General features: G+C 47.0%; 1 protein-coding gene across 1 annotated transcript in view; it reads left to right on the top strand.

Annotated features, from left to right (window-relative positions):
- FOXRED2 (FAD dependent oxidoreductase domain containing 2) overlaps positions 1 to 19723 on the top strand; it is an 804453-nt gene that overhangs the window by 113751 nt on the left and 670979 nt on the right. The window contains exon 2 of the mRNA XM_063940315.1: positions 1058 to 1552. Coding sequence (XP_063796385.1) covers positions 1059 to 1552 — 494 coding nt within the window. The 5' untranslated portion in view covers position 1058. The remainder of the gene's footprint in view (positions 1 to 1057; positions 1553 to 19723) is intronic.

Genomic DNA, 19723 nt, shown 5'->3' with positions numbered 1-19723 from the left:
CCCCCTTAATGGCGCGCTTCCGGCCCGTTTCTTTTATGATTATACAGGCGGGGGTTAGGACAGTGCCTCGGCACTAATGTCCCCTCTTGCCAGTGTCCACTGAAGATTTATTAGCTGCCCAGGGCGCCCCCCCCCCTCCCCCCGCGCCCTGCACCCTGTAGTGCTGTGTGTATGTGGGAGCTTGGCGCGCAGCGTCCACGTGCTGTGCGGTACCTCAGAGAATGCCGTCACTTAAGTCTTCTTTTCTTCAGCTACTCACCTGTCTTCTGACTTCTGGCTCTGTAAGGGGGTGACGGCCGGCTGCGGAAGTGAGCATCTAGGCGTACCCAGCGATCAGCACCCTCAGGAGCTAATGGTGTCCTGTAGCCAGAAGCAGAGCCCTTGAACTCACTGGAAGTGGGTCATACTTCTCTCCCCTAAGTCCCACGAAGTCGGGAGACTGTTGCCAGCAGCCTCCCTGAACATAAAAAATCTAACAAAAGTCTTTTTCAGAGAAACTTAGTAGAGCTCCCTGTAGTGCGTCCAGTCTCACTGGGCACAATTCTAAAACTGGACTCTGGAGGAGGGGCATAGAGGGAGGAGCCAGCTCACACCCTTTGAAAGTCTTAAAGTGCCCATGTCTTCTGCGGATCCCGTCTATACTCCATGGTTCTATGATGACCCCAGCATCCTCTAGGACGTATGAGAAAATGAATTAAAAACGGTGCAGTGGGGTTGCTTGCTGGGTCATCAGGCACCCCAAGTGGCCGGCCCCAATAGCAATTGCTCCCTCTGTAATTACGCTTCTGTATATGTTGTATGTAAAACCATTGATATTAAATAGCAATATGTTAGATACAGTATAAATTATACTGTATAATGAAATGAAAAGCAGTATTCTGGAAATAACCAAACAACTATACATTTCTTTAAACAACCTTTATTAATTGGGAGTGTATTCAATGAATACTAGCTTTGCAAGCAATTATTTTTCTCCTAGTGAAAGTTATTTTACACATTAAGATCCCTGGAATTATTAAGAGGATGTCACAATTTTACATTTTCTTTTCTTGTGCAGGATGCAAGTGCAGCAGATTGTTTTAATTTTAAGCTTTCCATCTCTGCTCTCACAGCAGACCACACATGATTACTGTGTGCTTGGTGCTGGCCCTGGGGGTCTCCAGATTGCAAAGTTTCTTGAAGATTCTATGAGGGATTACATTGTCTTTGAAAGAAACCAGAGCCCTGGTAGCTTCTTTCTTCATTTTCCACGACACCGCAGGTTAATTAGCATAAACAAGCAATTTACAGGACACAGGAACAAAGAATTCAATCTTCGGCATGACTGGAACTCACTGCTGAGTCATGATGAGGTCTTGCGTTTTAGGGATTACTCTCATGAATTCTTCCCCCATGCACATGACATGGAGAGGTATTTAAAAGATTTTAGCTGTGGCATCAATGTGCTTTATGGAATAAACATTAGAAGTGTCACAATGAAATCCAACCCAGATGCATGGCATGGTTATTACTTTCTTTTGGTGGATCAGCAAGGACAAAAATACCAGTGCAAGTAAGTAGAAATCATCATACCCTATAATTTACAAAATTGAGAGTCAAATTGTGTTTAACATTTAGCACCATCATAAGGTCACATTTTTCATGGGGTGGTGCTAAAATATGAATGTATATTCTACTCTGCTCACCAGTACTGTAACTAGACATTTTGGTGACCTGTGCCAAAAAGAAAATTGGTTCCCCCTTTTCACCTCCATATTTAAAATAGGGAAGTGTGCACCTAAGGCACGCGTCAAAAAAACACATGCTCGGCTTTAAGGGGAAGGGGCTTGGACACAGAATAGTACCAATTTACATTACACCACACAGTTCCGTCTATTAGTCACATTACACCATAGCGTCCATTATTTGTATTATAATACACAGTAGCATCCGTTAGTCACATTACACAGTAGCGTCCGTTAATCACATTTCACCGCACATTAAGCACATTATACCGTAGCTTCCGTTAGTCACATTGCACCATAGTGTCTGTTATTCACATTACAATGCACAGTAGCATCCACTAGTCACATTAATTCACACAGTAGCGCATGTGTAACAATAGCATCCATTAGTCACATTACACTGTAGCGTCCATTCACATTGTATTGCACAGTACAATCCATTAGTTACATCATTCCGCACAGTAGCGCATGTTAGTCACATTATACCGTGCAGTAGTGTCTGTTAGTCACATTACACCACACAGTTGCGCACGTTAGTCACATACCACCGTTGTGTCCATTTATTTGCATTACAATGCACAGAAGTATATGTCAAGGGAGGTACACACGGAGAGATGTATGCTTAATTTCGAAGCAATCTGACTAGATTGCTTAGAAATTAAACACTGATCTCTCCGTGTGTATGTCCCATAGTGATAGCCATTATTCACATTACAATGCACATTAGCTTCCGTTAGTCACATTACACCGCACATTATTACCCCTTATACATGTTGCGATCATAAAAGAGCCACATATACACATTACGTCAGGTGCAAAGAGTGTGTGTAAAGAGAGAGAGAGAGAGAGTGTGAGAGTAAGTGTTGGCTTCCTCCTTTCCCTACTCAGAAACAAGGCAGGGAGGGGGCAGAGCTTGTGGACACTCTCTCCCTGCTACAGTCATGGATGCTGGGCATGTAAGTGGATGGGACTTTGTCTGCTCACTCACTGTGACAAGTGGAGATGTGGCCAGAGAGGGGTAACAGGGAGGGGGCAGAGCCTATGGGCGGGCAGCTGCAGCGCTGCCCAATGAAATGTAGATAACTAACTACATGAGATACAAGAAGGAGCTGGGCACACTTCACCGTGGGCAGTGTTGCAGCTTTTGCCAGTGGTTATGGAGCTGCCTTCCATAGACAGTGGTGGTCGTATAGGCACCGCTGGCACACACCTAGTTACGGCCCTGCTGCTGACCTTTTGCACAGTGGCTCCACCTATGTCTCCAAGTAGATGGGGTTCTGACCACCAGGTGGTAGACTCTTTGGGGCAATTCAATTGTGACGCGGGCTCTTAGCCTGGGAGCTATTTAATTAATGCAAGTACCACTATTTTGCACAGGGATTTGCTGCATTAAGCAGCTTCCCCTGTACTAAATTCCGGCTGTCATGCAGTTTTGACGCATCCCACACCTGCAACAAAACCCCAAAACCCTACTTAATGCGGATTTCTGCTCACACCTCAAGAGAGCAAAGCAGAAATCTGTGATCAAAGCAGCCTCTGGACCAGTTGCAGGAATTAATTGAATAGCTCCTGGGCACTCCTGGTCTCCATTAATAAATTCCTATGAACATTTGTTTCTAGAATTTACATAATGGGTAAAGCAAAAGTTGTATAGCTGCTCTAGCGGCAGTCACAATATGACCTATCACATACTGTATGTATCAATAGAACAGGGCGCTTTCAAATAGATAAGAGTAATGGTGGAGGTCAAAGCTTTGCCACAGTCACCCCAGTGATCAAGGCTGCAATTTCCAGCCCAAGGGGTTGTTAAATCAGGCAACTCCAAAATATATAGAACATCACAATAACCAGAATTCCTCTAATAAAATTTAGAAATGTACAACCAAATGTTATGTTGCCTATCTGCTGTTAAATATAGTCTGTACAATAATTTCAATAACATTTTGGAATAGTTGATGTATCGAGACATCCTAAAATAGGTTCTAATTATCTTCTTCTAAGCTTCATCAGTATTCTAGTAATATCAGATTCCCATTTTTATTAAATTGCTAACTGAACAAATGAAAGGGAAGCCTCCAACATGCTATATCGCAGTGCTAACCTGCTGTTACGAATCTTAAGGTGCATACACATGGTGTGATTCTGCTTAAAGGTTGATTTTGACTTAGCAATTTCCCTTGAACACCCCAGAGCCCAAAACCACAGTTTTTGACTATAAACACGGTGCAATTTTAGCTATGTACAATTTTAACTATATACAATTTTGACTATACTAGATTGTACACTTTCTAGTTAAAATTGACCTTCCTGCCCAGTGTATTTTTTTACTTGCACATCGTCATCGCAAGCTGTATACACACGGTGCAATATGTACTATGTTTTCAATAGTTATAGACTATACTGTCCATATCGGTAGATAAATCACACAGTGTGTATGCACCTATAGAGGTAAATGTAGCAATGTGAGGAAACATCCATAGGTTAAATTCAGCCAGATTCTAATGCTGGACACACACTTGTCCAATCCTCAGCCGATGAGACTGCAGATCAAACAGAGTATGCTTTTGCCTGTTTACCCACCCAGTGCAATCTATTTTCTTTGATTAGCGTTTCAATCAGGTCACCAAATGTTCAGAAGTAGGCCGTGTCTTAATCAGACACAGTATTTCTTTAGATTCAGTCAAGGGGTCAGCTTGCGTGGAATTAACTAATGCTAGCCATACATCAGACCAACTTTTCGCCAACACTCCAAACTTCCAACCATCCAACTTGTCTGTTCAACTAAAACAGTGCTCCACACATCTGACCAACTTTTCATCAGTGCTCCACACACCTAACCAACTTTTCATTAGACCAACCAACCTGCCAACTTCTGTCCAACTTGTGATGTCACTGAAGTAGGCGGACAGTGCCTGTCTACAGAAGAGGTTGAGCCCCTTACACACATGACGCCAAGTAGAGCACCTTACACGCATTTACGCCAAGTAGAGCCCCTTACACTCACTACACCAAGTAGAGCCCCTTACGCGCATTACGCCAAGTAGAGGTTGGAGGTCTTTTAGTTCTTTCCATAAAATGTCAATAAAAACGCTGACAACCAGGTGGACCCACTGCTACAGGTAATGTTTGCATGTTCCATTCCCTGTTGTCATTTGTGCTACAAGGGATACTGGGCTGACGGGAGCCCCGGCACCAGCACCAATGGACTGGCAGTGGTGGTGATTGCGGGGGTAGGTGTGCCAAGTGATCATGGGGGGTAGTATGCAAGAACTTGCCACAAAGGTGTTGGCGATTGCGGGGAAGGGGGGGGGGATGCCAGCTAGGTGCAGTGTTGGACATATTGAGGGCTCAATGCAGGGGCGTTTTAAGAGAGGAGGAGGCCCAGGTGCAGCCTCCTCCATTCGGGCCCACTCCTCTCTGCCGGCAGCGCTGAGAGTCTGAGCATTAGAGTGCTCAGACTCTACTGCGCATGCGCATATCTCCAGGAAAATGGTGCAGTGGCCATTTTCCCAGAGTTTTCTCTACTGCGCATGCACATAACTCCGTGAAAATGGCCGCTGGGCCATTTTCATAGAGTTTTGACACCGCCATAAACATCGCTGCGGGTCTCCGGAGGGGTGAGTATTCAGAAAATGGGTGCAGCGTGTGCGGTGGGGAGCCCCTCTGGACTCGCACACTGCACCCATTATAGAAACGCCAGTGGCTCAATGCCAGCTGACAGGGGCAACCCAGCAGCAGTGATGGATTGCTGCGGCTGCCCCTGGTCCTCCGCAAGGAAGGTGCGGGCACAGGACACTGAAAATGCTCCTCTGGGTGATGCTCACGTGGGAGTGAGGGGTGCCGAGTGCTGTACAATAGCTAGTGGGGCTGCAGGGGGTGCTGCTCCCGGGCTTGGACTTCAGCGTGGGTCAGCCCAAAGGCCATCAAGAACAGCAGCAGCAAACCCCCCCCCCAGGAGCCTGTAGCTAGACAGCCCCAGCGCTACTACCTGACGTCCCAGGGAGAGCAGCCTCAGCAGACCGGGGGAGCAGAGCTGGCCTCCACCTGCTCCATTTTCCAATACACCCCGCCGCAGCACAGCACCATGTACGCAGCAGGGGGGCATCCAGGTAGCCCCCCCCCCCCCCGTATAGCAGCATGCTATCTCCGGCCGTTGTACCCAAACTCAGACTGCTCCAGATACCGTCACCGCAGGTACCTCTCATCTGCTGCATGACACATCAGCGCATCGGTGGTGCGGAAGCCGAGAGGAGGACCAGGGGAAAATGCGGCAGTCTATCACTGCCCCTGTCACCATGGCGGCATCGGTGAAGCGGGAGGCGGGATGCCTCCCACTTCACCGATGCCGCCATGGTGACAGGGGCAGTGATGGACTGCTGCATTTTCCCCTGGTCCTCCTCTCGGCTCCCGCACCACCGATGCGCTGACATGAATCCCGGGGAGGGGGGGGGGGCAAAGGCAGCAGTGACAGACTGCCGCAGCTGCCCCTGCACTTCCTCCCGCTCCGCCGTGGATGCTACTGTGGGGGTGCTCGTGTGACAGTGGCAGCCCGGCAGCAATGATGAACTGCCGCGGCTGCCCCTGAACCTGCGGCTCCCACGCCACTTCTGCTGCCAAGGTGACAGGGGTAGCCCGGCAGCAGTGACAGACTGCCGCAGCTGCCCCTGCACTTCCTCCCGCTCTGCCGTGGCCGCTACTGGGGGTGGCCACATGACAGGGGCAGCCCAGCAACAATGATGAACTGCCGCAGCTGCCCCTGCACCTCCTCCCGGCTCCTGCTCCACAGTGCTGCCCAGCAGGCAGTAATGGTGACAGAAGTAGGTGGACACTGCCGGCCAGTGTCCGCCTACTAATCGTTCATTTGGGGGAAACTTTCCCCCTACACCTGAATGATTAGTTGGGAAAATCAAACAAGTTTGATTTTCCCAACTAGTTGGACAGACCGTTTCTGGCTGTTTTTCAGTGTGTGGGAGCAAACGGCTGATAATCGTTTCCTCCCACACACTGCCAGATTATCTTTCCAACCAGCCAACTATTTGGCTGGTTGGAAAGATATCGTGCTTTTGTATGGCCAGCATAAGTGTGGATCTGAACAGTAAAAAAAAAAAAAAAAAAGCAGTTGAACAAACATTGAGCAACATTAAGGAAAGGTGACTTTACTTTAAACAAATTATTCCTATACCACTTAACCCAAATTTAACTAAAAAACTACCACAGCATGTTCACTATACTACTGTTTCGTATTTCAATTCATGGAATTCTCACCAAAGTTAACACATTCTACACTCACCCTTCAACTCACCCCTCTGTGCACATTAGAGCTTCTATTCTTCACTCCCCTCTTCTAAACACTCATGAGCGTTATACTTACTTCTCTGCAAGTACTTTGACAACCACAATTGGCCACCATAATAAACACTCACAATCATCCACCAATATTTATCTCACTCTTCTGCTTTTATTAGCTGGTGACATATCACCAAATCCTGTCCTAACCCACCTGTCCCACTCACACTCAGCTGTCTCAAAACAACATAGAAAACCATCTAACCTCATAAATATCACATATCTCCCATCCGCCTCCAAGTCACTAAAATGTGCCTTATTGAATGCACGCTCTATTTGTAGCAAATTAACATCCATCCATGACCTCTTTATCTCTCACAACTTTAATCTGCTAGCTATAATAGAAACGAGGCTCACACAATTAGACACAGCCTCCCCTGCAGCACTGTCACATGGTGGTTTCCACTGCACACACAAATCCAGGCCTGGTAATAGTAAAGGTGGTGGGGTTGGAATATTACTGTTCCATTTTTCACATACACAGTTCTACCTCAGCTTCCATCACTCGCATTCACATCATTTGAAATTCACTCTATCAGGATTTTCACCCCCTTCTCTCTGCATGTTGCAGCTATCTATCGCCCTCCTGGGCAACTCAGACAACAATTTCTAGAAGAATTTTTTGCCTGGCTCCCACACTTCTTATCTTTCTGACATCTCCACCATCATTATGGGCAATTTCAATATAGCTTTTGACAGTCCACAATATGTTCATGCCTCCAAACTCCTCTCTCTAACCTCCTCTCTTGGCCTCACCCAATGGTCTGACTCCTCTACTCACCAGGAGGGCCACTGCTTTGATCTTGTGTTCACCAGGCTTTGCTCAGTTTCTGAATTCATTAACACTCCTTTCACTTTCTGTGATCACAACCTGACCACCTTCTCAATATCTTCCATTTCTCTAAACTCTGACACTAAAAACAAGCAGCCTTCTCTAACCCACAGAAATACTAACAATATAAAGTTTCAACAACTTTCCACTTCTCTGCATCAATTGATCTCACCAGTTTCTATATTTACCACACCTGAGACTGCTGTATCCCACCTGCACCAGACTCTAGAGCGTGCCCTTGATGAAGTGGCTCCAGCCACACATCATACTCCATGTAGGCTTAGATGCCAACCGTGGCACTCTAAATCGACAAGACACCTACAAAAACTGTCACGTAAAGTAGAACGAAAATGGCATAAATCTCAGAATCCAAGTGACTTTCTCACATATAAAACCACCTACCACTCCTATCGTCAGGCCCTGGACACTGCCAAACAAACATATTTCCAATCTCTCATCTCTTCTCATGTCACCAACCCCAAGCGACTAGCTACTGTCCGTGCACAAGAACTTACTTCCTACTTCAAGGATAAGATTGATATAATCCGAGATGAAATGGTATGCTGTAACTCAGCCAGTGACCTGCTCAATTCCCTACCTGAACCCTCTGGCACTTTCTCTTTATTTGATCTCACAAGTGAAGATGAAGTATCAACACTCTCTTCATCCTCCCACTCCCTTGGTGGTAGTGAGTTAAATGGGGATGGAGAAGGGGGGGGGAGGGAAAGAGCATTCGGCAACGGCAAGGTTATTTACATTAGTTCTAAAAAGGGTATTAACAAAGGTATTGCTAAAACATTAACTGATAACAATTATGTGTCGTCATTACAGCATATAAAAAATTATATACGGAGCATAAGGGAAAATACTTATGTCAGGGCGGAGAATTTAGACGGAAACACTGGGTTGATCAAAGAGAAGAGTAAGGTGGGCAGTATTAAGTATGGTGGGGTGGATAGGGAGCGAGAAGGACAGTCAGTAAGAGCAACTCTAGGGATGCACCAGTAAACCATGATAGGATATCTTTAAAATAACAAATGGACAAGGGAACCGCTAAACTAAAATGTATGCTTGCAAACGCAAGAAGTCTAGCAGGTAAAATGGGGGAATTAAAATTGTTAGCATCAAAGGCTGAGTATGACATTATAGGTATTACGGACACATGGTGGGATGACTCTCACTACTGGGTTGCAAACTTGGAGGGGTATTCTCTTTTCTGGAGGGACAGGGCTAGCAAAACAGGAGGAGGTGTATGTCTTTATGTTAAACCATCTCTCAAACCATACTTAAAGGAGGTTATTTATGAGGGGACTGGCGATAATGTGGAGTCACCAAGGGTTGAAATCTCAAGTGGGGGTATTGATGCAAAAAAAAACTAGTCATAGGCACATGCTACAAACAGCCGGATATTAGCATACATGAGGAAGAACAACTCTTGCAGCAAATCGAAAGGGCTGCAGGATTTGGGGACAGTCTAGTGATTGGGGATTTTAATTATCCTGATATAAATTGGAGAAACGATTCATGTGTTAAAGCGAGGGGCAGCAAGTTCTTAAATATGTTAAAGGATCATTACTTGTGTCAATTAGTTGAGGACTCAACTAGGGATAAAACTACTCTAGATCTAGTAATTACTAATGTGGACATTATATTAAAAACAATAAAGTTGGGGAGACTTTGGGTAACAGTGATCACTATATGATCACATTCGACATCAGTTTCAGGAAACATAGCCATAAGGGTTCAAACAAAACATTTAACTTTAGTAAGGCTAATTTAAGTATGCACTTAACAACATTGAGTGGGAAGTTTTGTTTCATAACAAGAACACTTCATAAATGTGGGATGCTACGTAGCAATATTCACAAATTTATTCCCATGGGCAGTAAACGAGGAGTACTAAACTCAAATAGACGGGTCCACCAGGAGCCATTGGCACTTTAAGAGTTTAATAGTGTGGGCTGGCTCCTCCCTCTAAGCCCCTCCTACCAGACTCAGTTTAGAAACTGTGCCCGGAGGAGCCGGTCACAGCTAGGGGAGCTCTACAGAGCTTTCCTGGTAAAAGTTTATCTTAGAGTTTGTGTTTTTACAGGAGGTTGCTGGCAACAGCCTCCCTGCATCGAGGGACTGAGGGGGGGAGCAGTGTCCACCCTGCGGGGTCTGAGCCACTGACTCCGCTGACTGGACATTGAGCTCCAGAGGGGACAGATTGCGCCTACCACAGGGGAATGCTCACCCCGGCAGCCAGCCGCCACCCTCTTGCAGCTCTGAAAGTGGTGAGTGAGTACTGTCCCCCCCTTACAAGCGGGTGTCAGTGTGAAGAGGGTGGCTTTATGGCTCAGTGGTACTGCGGTGCGGCGCTGTGAGGGGCGCCCTGAGCCAGCACCTGACCCTAACTGACCATTTCCAGCCTATCAGGGTCCGCGGATCTCAGCCAGCAAACAAATCCTCAGGCCAGTATAATCTCACAGGAGTGGGAAGACAACGCCATTAAGGGGGCGGAGCTTCTCAGAGTGGACCCAGCAGCGTTCAGCGCTATTTTCCTGCCTGCATCTCACTGCCAGTGGATGAACAGGTCCCTCCAGAGCACCTCCAGCTATCTGTACGGTACCAGGGGGTTGTAGAAGGGAGGGGAGGCTCTGTATAGGCTGTGTCACCTATTAAGGGGGACAGCGCTGGTAGGGTCTCCCTATACCTATAATAGCGCTGTGTGTGGGTTGGCTCCAATCTCTGTGTCTCTCTGCCATTCTTGGGGGGAAACTCTTGTCTACCCAGTACCTTGTGTGTTTGTGGGGTGTTTTGTGTGTATGTGACAACATGTCTAGGGACACTGTTTCATATGCTGCAGAGGATTTATCTTCCCAGGAAGACTCAATACCATGTAATCAGGATTGCACTGTTGTAGCGCAGTTCCCAGCTAAAGAGACAGAATGGTTAGTTTCTCTGTGGGGTACTATTTCTCAGATTTCTGCTATGGTTGCTAGGACTGAGCATGCCACTCGAGTTCTGCAATCCTCTATGGTTGTATGGTCTGATACTGCCTCCTCGGGGTCCCCTGCGGTACATTCTCACAAACATGCACTTGCCAATCTTATGCAGAATGACATGGACACCGATTCTAACACTGCAGACGGTGACGGGGATGTGTTGAGGGGGACGGCATCACTTGCTAAGGGGGTGCAGTTGATGATTGAAGCTTGTAGGGATGTGTTACACATTACTGACACAGCTCCGGAGCAGGTAGAGGAGGCATTTTTCACAGACAATAAAAAGCCCCCTCTCACCTTCCCGGCATCCAAAGAATTAAATGCTATCTTTGAAAAAGCCTGGAAAAATCCGGAAAAGAAATTCCAGATCCCTAAGAGGGTCTTGGTTGCTTTTCCCTTCCCTTAGGAAGATCGGAAAACATGGGAGTGCCCGCCGATAGTCGACGCCTCTGTCTCTAGACTGTCCAAACAAGTGGTGCTGCCAGTCTCGGTGGATGCTATGCTAAAATCCATTTACACTGCTTCAGGGGCTATATTGCGGCCTGTGCTTGGATTGCAAAAGCTATTGCCAGGTGGTCAATCTCTGCAGGAGGAATTGACTACGCTGGATAAAGGTGACGTTGATTTATTTTACGTAATATTCAGGATTCTGCAGGGTTCCTGGTAGATTCCATGAAGGACCTGGGCTCCATGGCTGCGGGGATCTCCTCTATGTCCGTCTCGGCTCGCAGGGGTCTCTGGCTGCGCCAATGGTCTGCGGACGCGGAATCCAGGAAAAGTGTACAGGGTCTGCCTTATACAGTTTAGGCCCTCTTTGGGGAGGTGCTAGATGCGTGGACTGCCATGGCTACCGCGGGTAAGTCTCTTTTTCTCCCCTCAGCTTCACTGGCTACGAAGAAGCCTTTTACACCAGCCACGTCGCAGTTCTTTTGGCCTGCGAGGCCTAAAAAGAACAAACCTTCGAACACCTTCTTCAGAGGTGGTCGTGCTAAAGGAAAGAAGCTGGCTTCCAGAACCAGAAGCCTGCTTTTGATACCCCAAAGTCCTCCGCATGACGGTGGACAGCTAGGCCTGGAGGAAGGTCAGGTGGGGGCAAGACTCCAGCATTTCAGCCACGTCTGGGTGTCGTTGGGCCTGGACCCCTGGGTACTGGATATAGTGTCCAGAGGGTACAGGCTGGAGTTTCAAGATCTCCTGCCTCACCGTTTCTTCAAGTCAGGCTTGCCAGCTCTACTGGCAGACAGAACAATTCTTCTGTAAGCTATCCAAAAATTGGTGGTGTCCAGGGTCATTGTTCCAGTTCCACCTCATCAGTGGAACAAAGATTACTATTCGTACCTTTTCATGGTACCGAGGCTGTATGGTCCGGTACAACCAATTCTTAATTTAAAATCTTTGAACCCCTACCTCAGGGAGTTCAAATTCAAAATGGAGTCTCTGAGAGCTGTCATCTCAGTTCTGGCGGAGGGGGAGTTCCTGGTGTCCCTGGACATCAAGGATGCTTACCTCCACATTCCCATCTGGTCTCCGCATCAGGCATATCTCCAGTTTGCACTGTTGGACGATCACTATCAGTTTCAGGCGCTGCCATTTGGCCTCTCCACAGCACCGAGGGTCTTCACCAAGGTGATGGCGGAGATGATGGTTCTCCTGCGCAAGCAAGGGGTGAACATAATTCCATATCTGGACGATCTCCTGACCAAGGCATCGTCCAGGGAGAAGTTGTTGCGATCCATTGCTCACACAAGACATCTGCTCAAGGAGCATGGTCGGATCCTAGCGGCCGCAGCGATACATACACTCGGCGGCCCCGCACTGACGGACACCGCCAGCGGTGTCTGTAGCCTGGGATACGGGAGGCGGCGGTCAGCGGCTGCATACTGTATGAGTCTGCGGCTCCAACAGGCTGCGCCCCAGGGGGTCCCGTATTGACGGTGATTACACTGTGCATAACCTGGGAGCTGGGAGCCACGGCAGATGGGTGCATGCTGAAAAGCACCACATCTCTATATCAATATACACCTATTCCATTCATTATATTAATATCATTGAAAAGCACTTATAATGAATAGTGTATAAAGTGTCACAAATATGTAGCCTCCATACTGTGTATTGTCAAACATTTCTATTAACATTAAGTACCTAGCTTGAGTTTTAAATAGCAGTTATTGTGTGGGACATAGTCCTTTACATTGAATGGTAACGCTATTTGAACCCCTGACTATGCGTGCGGGTTTGTAGACATAAGCCACGACCAGCAGGTATAAGCTGGAGTAAGTGAGAGAAGGTAACATATCATATTGGTTTATATCATCATATGAGACAACGCACTTACAATATACTACCGCCACACCCCTCTAGCTGGCAAGATTTAAGACCAGGGTGCGACTGTGGGTACACATCCAAAGAACACATCTGTCACATTCTTCCAACTGACATAATTATTTAGACCAAATATGGAAGTGGGAACACAAGCCATGAACGAGCTGCCTAATAGCACAGTCCTTGTGATTTCATAGGGTATATTCCAAATCGGCAACATTCCCGAATAATTTACAGGGAATGCACCCTGTCATTTGAATATATGTGACACGAACTAAGATGATAATAATAGGCATGCAAAAATAGCATGCTCGCATAATTAGCTTCATTTAGTAGTGTCACATACCTGTGACCATTACCAGCATCAACACATCTGGCACGATATTACATTTACAATTACCTATTGGTCAGGTGATCTCAAGCAAAATTTGTCAACACAGTAGAAGATTATATTAAGAATATTTCATTTAATAGGGGGCTACAAAGGACAACTCTGTGAGATAAACATTTAGGACTTATTTCTGATTACCATATTCGGAAATAGGGGTACGCACAACTCCAAGAATGAGAGAGATTGTCAATTAAGAGTCGTAACCCAGTCCTCAATAGCTCTCACAGAGGTATATTTAAAGGATACTATTGTTTCTATTAGGATATAAAGGAAAAGATCATTGCAACAAATATGGATACATTCTAAACACTTGAGAGAGTGAAGAATGAAAAGGCAGCAATGACCGAATTTTTAGTTTCATTTCACATTTGTTTATTATTTTTTGCACTTGTTTTCACATGCACAATACTTTCGCAGATGTTTTAAGATAACAAATAAAGGTTATATTTTAATATTAGTGGTCAAATATCACCTGATATTTGACTTCAAGTTTAGTGTCACAAAGTCCGAGTGTGCCCATAATAGGGAATACTTCCTTCCTCTGGTTTTTGTTACATGGATCCTGAATCTTCCAAAGTCTCATCTGGAGCCGACAAGCAGGCTATCTTTCCTGGGAATGATCCTAGACATGGAAGTGCAGAGGGTGTTTCTGCCGGTGGAGAAAGCATTGGTGATTCAATCAATGGTCCTGGGATGTCTTAAAGCCTACCCGGGTCTCGGTTCATCAGTGCATCCGCCTTCTGGGGAAGATGGTTGCCTCCTGCGAGGCTCTACAATATGGAAGGTTTCATGCTCGATCCCTTCAGCTGGATCTCTTGGACCAGTTGTCGGGATCTCACCTACACATGCACCAGAGGATCCGTCTGTCTCCGAGAGCCAGGATTTCGCTCCTCTGGTGGATACAACTGCCTCACCTTCTGGAAGGCAGAAGGTTCGGAGTTCAGGACTGGATCCTTCTAACCACAGATGCAAGTCTAAGACGTTGGGGAGCAGTCGCTCAGGGGGAAACCTTCCAAGGACGGTGGTCGGATCAAGAATCCCTTCTCCCGATAAACATTCTGGAACTAAGAGCTGCGTACAATGGCATTCTGCAAGCAGCACACCTTCTACAGGATCGGGCTGTTCAGGTGCAGTCGGACAACGTGACCACAGTGGCCTACATGAACCGACAAGGCGGAACGAAGAGCAGGGCTACCATGTCAGAGGTGTCAAAAATCCTCCTCTGGGCAGAAAGGCACGCGGGGGCGATGTCAGCAATCTTCATTCCTGGTGTAGACAACTGGGAAGCAGACTTCCTCAGCAGACACAATCTCCATCCAGGAGAGTGGAGCCTTCATCCAGAGGTGTTCGAGGAGGTAACCGGTTGGTGGGGGGTTCCTCACATAGACATGATGGCCTCCTGCCTCAACATGAAGCTACAGAGGTACTGTTCCAGGTCGAGAGTCCCTCAGGCAGTGGCGGTGGATGAGCTTGTAACACCGTGGGTGTTCAAGTCAGTGTATGTGTTCCCTCCACTTCCTCTTATACCAAAGGTTCTTCAACTGGTAAGAAGAACAAAGGTTCTGGCAATCCTCATTGCTCTGGACTGGCCAAGGAGGGCTTGGTACGCGGATCTACTGGATCTTATGCTGGAAGATTCAAAGCTGTTACCTCTTCAGGAAGATCTGCTACTGCAGGGGCCATTTGCTTATCAAGACTTACCACGGCTACGTTTGACGGCATGGCGGTTGAACGCCAGATCTTAGCTCGGAAGGGTATCCCGAGTGAGGTAATTCCTACCCTGATACAGGCTAGGAAGGGGGTGACGTCTAAACATTACCATAGCATTTGGAAAAAATATGTTTCTTGGTGTGATTCCAAGAAGTTTCCTGCGGTGGAGTTTCAACTTTGACGTTTTCTCCTTTTCCTGTAAGCAGGGGTGGATATGGGACTGAGATTGGGCTCCATCAAGGTCCAGATCTCTGCTTTGTCTATCTTCTTTCAAAACCAATTGGCTGTCCTCCCGGAGGTTCAGACCTTTTTGAAAGGGGTTCTGCACATCCAGCCTCCCTTTGTGGCGCTGTACTAGTATTAGTGAGCAGCACAAAAGCACTCTGGAATTGTCACCCCCCAGATACCACTGTGACTGGAATGATGATGACCAATGCACAGTCACAGGACACTACTACCACAGCACCCTACAGCATCAAGATGCAGCACAAGAGACACTATATTAGTGATGTGCACCGAAAAATTTTCGGGTTTTGGATTCGGTTCCGCGGCCGTGTTTTGTATTAGGACGCGTTTTGGCAAAAGCTCCCTGAAATTTTTTTGTCGGATTCGGGTGTGTTTTGGATTCGGGTGTTTTTTTTACAAAAAACCCTCAAAAACAGCTTAAATCATAGAATTTGGGGGTCATTTTGATCCCATAGTATTATTAACCTCAACCATAATTGACACTCATTTCCAGTCTATTCTGAACACCTCACACCTTACAATATTATTTTTAATCCTAAAATTTGCACCGAGGTCGCTGGATGACTAAGCTAAGCGACCCAAGTGGCCGACACAAACACCTGGCCCATCTAGGAGTGGCACTGTAGTGTCAGACAGGATGGCAGATTAAAAAAATTGTCCCTAAACAGCACATGATGCAAAGAAAAAAAGAGGCGCAATGAGGTAGCTGTGTGACTAAGCTAAGCGACCCAAGTGGCCGACACAAACACCTGGCCCATCTAGGAGTGGCACTGCAGTGTCAGACAGGATGGCACTTCAAAAAAATAGTCCCCACACAGCACATGATGCAAAGAAAAAAAGAGGCGCAATGAGGTAGCTGTGTGACTAAGCTAAGCAACCCAAGTGGCCGACACAAACACCTGGCCCATCTAGGAGTGGCACTGCAGTGTCAGACAGATTGGCAGATTAAAAAAATAGTCCCCAAACAGCACATGATGCAAAGAAAAATGAAAGAAAAAAGAGGTGCAAGATGGAATTGTCCTTGGGCCCTCCCACCCACCCTTATGTTTTATAAACAGGACATGCACACTTTAACAAATCCATAATTTCAGCGACAGGGTCTGCCACACAACTGTGACTGAAATGACTGGTTGGTTTGGGCCCCCACCAAAAAAGAAGCAATCAATCTCTCCTTGCACAAACTGGCTCTACAGAGGCGAGATGTCCACCTCCTCCTCATCATCCGATTCCTCACCCCTTTCACTGTATACATCCCCCTCCTCACAGATTATTAATTCGTCCGCACTGGAATCCACCATCTCAGGTCCCTGTGTACTTTCTGGAGGCAATGTCTCCACGGAGGAATTGATTATAATTCATTTTGATGAACATCATCTTCTCCAGATTTCCTGGAAGTAACCTTGTACGCCGATTGCTGACAAGGTGAGCGGCTGCACTAAACACTCTTTCGGAGTACACACTGGTGGGGGGCAACTTAGGTAAAATAAAGCCAGTTTGTGCAAGGGCCTCCAAATTGCCTCTTTTTCCTGGCAGTATACGTACTGACTGTCTGACGTGCCTACTTGGATGCGGTCACTCATATAATCCTCCACCATTCTTTCAATGGTGACAGAATCATATGCAGAAACAGTAGACGACATGTCAGTTTTCGTTGGCAAGTCCTTCAGTCCGGACCAGATGTCAGCACTCGCTCCAGACTGCCCTGCATCACCGCCAGCGGGTGGGCTCGGAATTCTTAGCCTTTTCCCCGCAGCCCCAGTTGCGGAAGAATGTGAAGGAGGAGTTGTTGACGGGTCACGTTCCGCTTGACTTGACAATTTTCTCACCAGCTGGTCTTTGTACCTCTGCAGACTTGTGTCTGCCGGAAAGAGAGATACCACATAGGTTTTAAATCTAGGATCGAGTACGGTGGCCAAAATGTAGTGCTTTGATTTCAGCAGATTGACCACCCGTGAATCCTGGTTAAGCGAATTAAGGGCTCCATCCACAAGTCCAACATGCCTAGCGGAATCGCTCTGTTTTAGCTCCTCCTTCAATCTCTCCAGCTTCTTCTGCAAAAGCCTAATGAGGGGAATGACCTGACTCAGGCTGGCAGTGTCTGAACTGACTTCACGTGTGGCAAGTTCAAAGGGTTGGAGAACCTTGCATAACATGGAAATCATTCTCCACTGCACTTGAGTCAGGTGCATTCCCCCTCCTTTGCCTATATCGTAGGTAGCTGTATAGGCTTGAATGGCCTTTTGCTGCTCCTATATCCTCTGAAGCATATAGAGGGTTGAATTCCACCTCGCTACCACCTCTTGCTTCAGATGATGGCAGGGCAGGTTCAGGAGTGTTTGCTGGTGCTCCAGTCTTCGACACGCGGTGGCTGAATGCCGAAAGTGGCCCGCAATTCTTCGGGCCACCGACAGCATCTCTTGCACGCCCCTGTCGTTTTTTAAATAATTCTGCAATACCAAATTCAATGTATGTGCAAAACATGGGACGTGCTGGAATTTGCCCAGATGTAATGCACGCACAATATTGGTGGCGTTGTCCGATGTCACAAATCCCCAGGAGAGTCCAATTGGGGTAAGCCATTCTGCGCTGATGTTCCTCAGTTTCTGTAAGAGGTTGTCAGCTGTGTGCCTTTTATGGAAAGCGGTGATACAAAGCGTAGCCTGCCTAAAAACGAGTTGGCGTTTGCGAGATGCTGCTACTGGTGCCGCCGCTGCTGTTCTTGCTGCGGGAGGCAATACATCTACCCAGTGGGCTGTCACAGTCATATAGTCCTGAGTCTGCCCTGGTCCACTTGTCCACATGTCCGTAGTTAAGTGGACATTGGGTACAACTACATTTTTTAGGACACTGGTGACTCTATTTCTGACGTCTGTGTATATTTTCATTATCGCCTGCCTGGAGAAATGGAACCTAGATGGTATTTGGTACCGGGTACACAGTACCTCAATCAATTCTCTAGTTCCCTGTGAATTAACGGTGGATACCGGAAACACATTTCTCACCACCCAGGGTGCCAAGGCCTGAGTTATCCGCTTTGCAGCAGGATGACTGCTGTGATATTTCATCTTCCTCGCAAAGGACTGTTGGACAGTCAATTGCTTACTGGAAGTAGTACAAGTGGTCTTCCGACTTCTCCTCTGGGATGACGATCGACTCCCAGCAGCAACAACAGCAGCAGCACCAGCAGCATTAGGTGTTACACTCAAGGATGCATCGGACGAATACCAGGCAGGAGAGGACTCATCAGACTTGACAGTGACATAGCCTGCAGGATTATTGGCTTTCCTGTCTAAGGAGGAAATTGACACTGAGGGAGTTGGTGGTGTGGTTTGCAGGAGCTTGGTTACAAGAGGAAGGGATTTAGTTGTCAGTGGACTGCTTCCGCCTTCACCCAAAGTTTTTGAACTTGTCAATGACTTCTGATGAATGCGCTCCAGGTGATGTATAAGGGAGGATGTTCCTAGGTGGTTAACGTCCTTTCCCCTACTTATTACAGCTTGACAAAGGCAACACACGGCTTGACACCAGTTGTCCGCATTTCTGTTGAAATAATTCCACACCGAAGAGGTGATTTTTTTTTTTTGTATTTTGACCAGGCATGTCAATGGCCATATTCGTCCCACGGACAACAGGTGTCTCCCCGGGTGCCTGACTTAAACAAACCACCTCACCATCAGAATCCTCCTTGTCAATTTCCTCACCAGCGCCAGCAACACCCATATCCACATCCTGGTGTACTTCAACAGTGACATCTTCAATTTGGCTATCAGGAACTGGACTGTGGGTGCTCCTTCCAACACTTGCAGGGGGCGTGCAAATGGTGGAAGGCGCCACCTCTTCCCGTCCAGTGTTGGGAAGGTCAGGCATCGCAACCGACACAATTGGACTCTCCTTGGGGATTTGTGATTTAGAAGAACGCACAGTTCTTTGCTGTGCTTTTGCCATTTTAAGTCTTTTAAGTTTTCTAGCAGGAGGATGAGTGCTTCCATCCTCATGTGAAGCTGACCCACTAGTCATGAGGAACATAGGAGAGGGCCTCAGCCGTTCCTTGCCACTCCGTGTCGTAAATGGCATATTGGCAAGTTTACGCTTCTCCTCAGACGATTTTAATTTAGATTTTTGGGTCATTTTACTGAACTTTTGTTTTTGGGATTTTACATGCTCT

This window comes from Pseudophryne corroboree, chromosome 9 (assembly GCF_028390025.1).
Source record: "Pseudophryne corroboree isolate aPseCor3 chromosome 9, aPseCor3.hap2, whole genome shotgun sequence".
NCBI classification, from domain to species: Eukaryota; Metazoa; Chordata; class Amphibia; order Anura; family Myobatrachidae; genus Pseudophryne; species Pseudophryne corroboree.
This window is presented reverse-complemented; position numbering and strand designations above follow the sequence as displayed.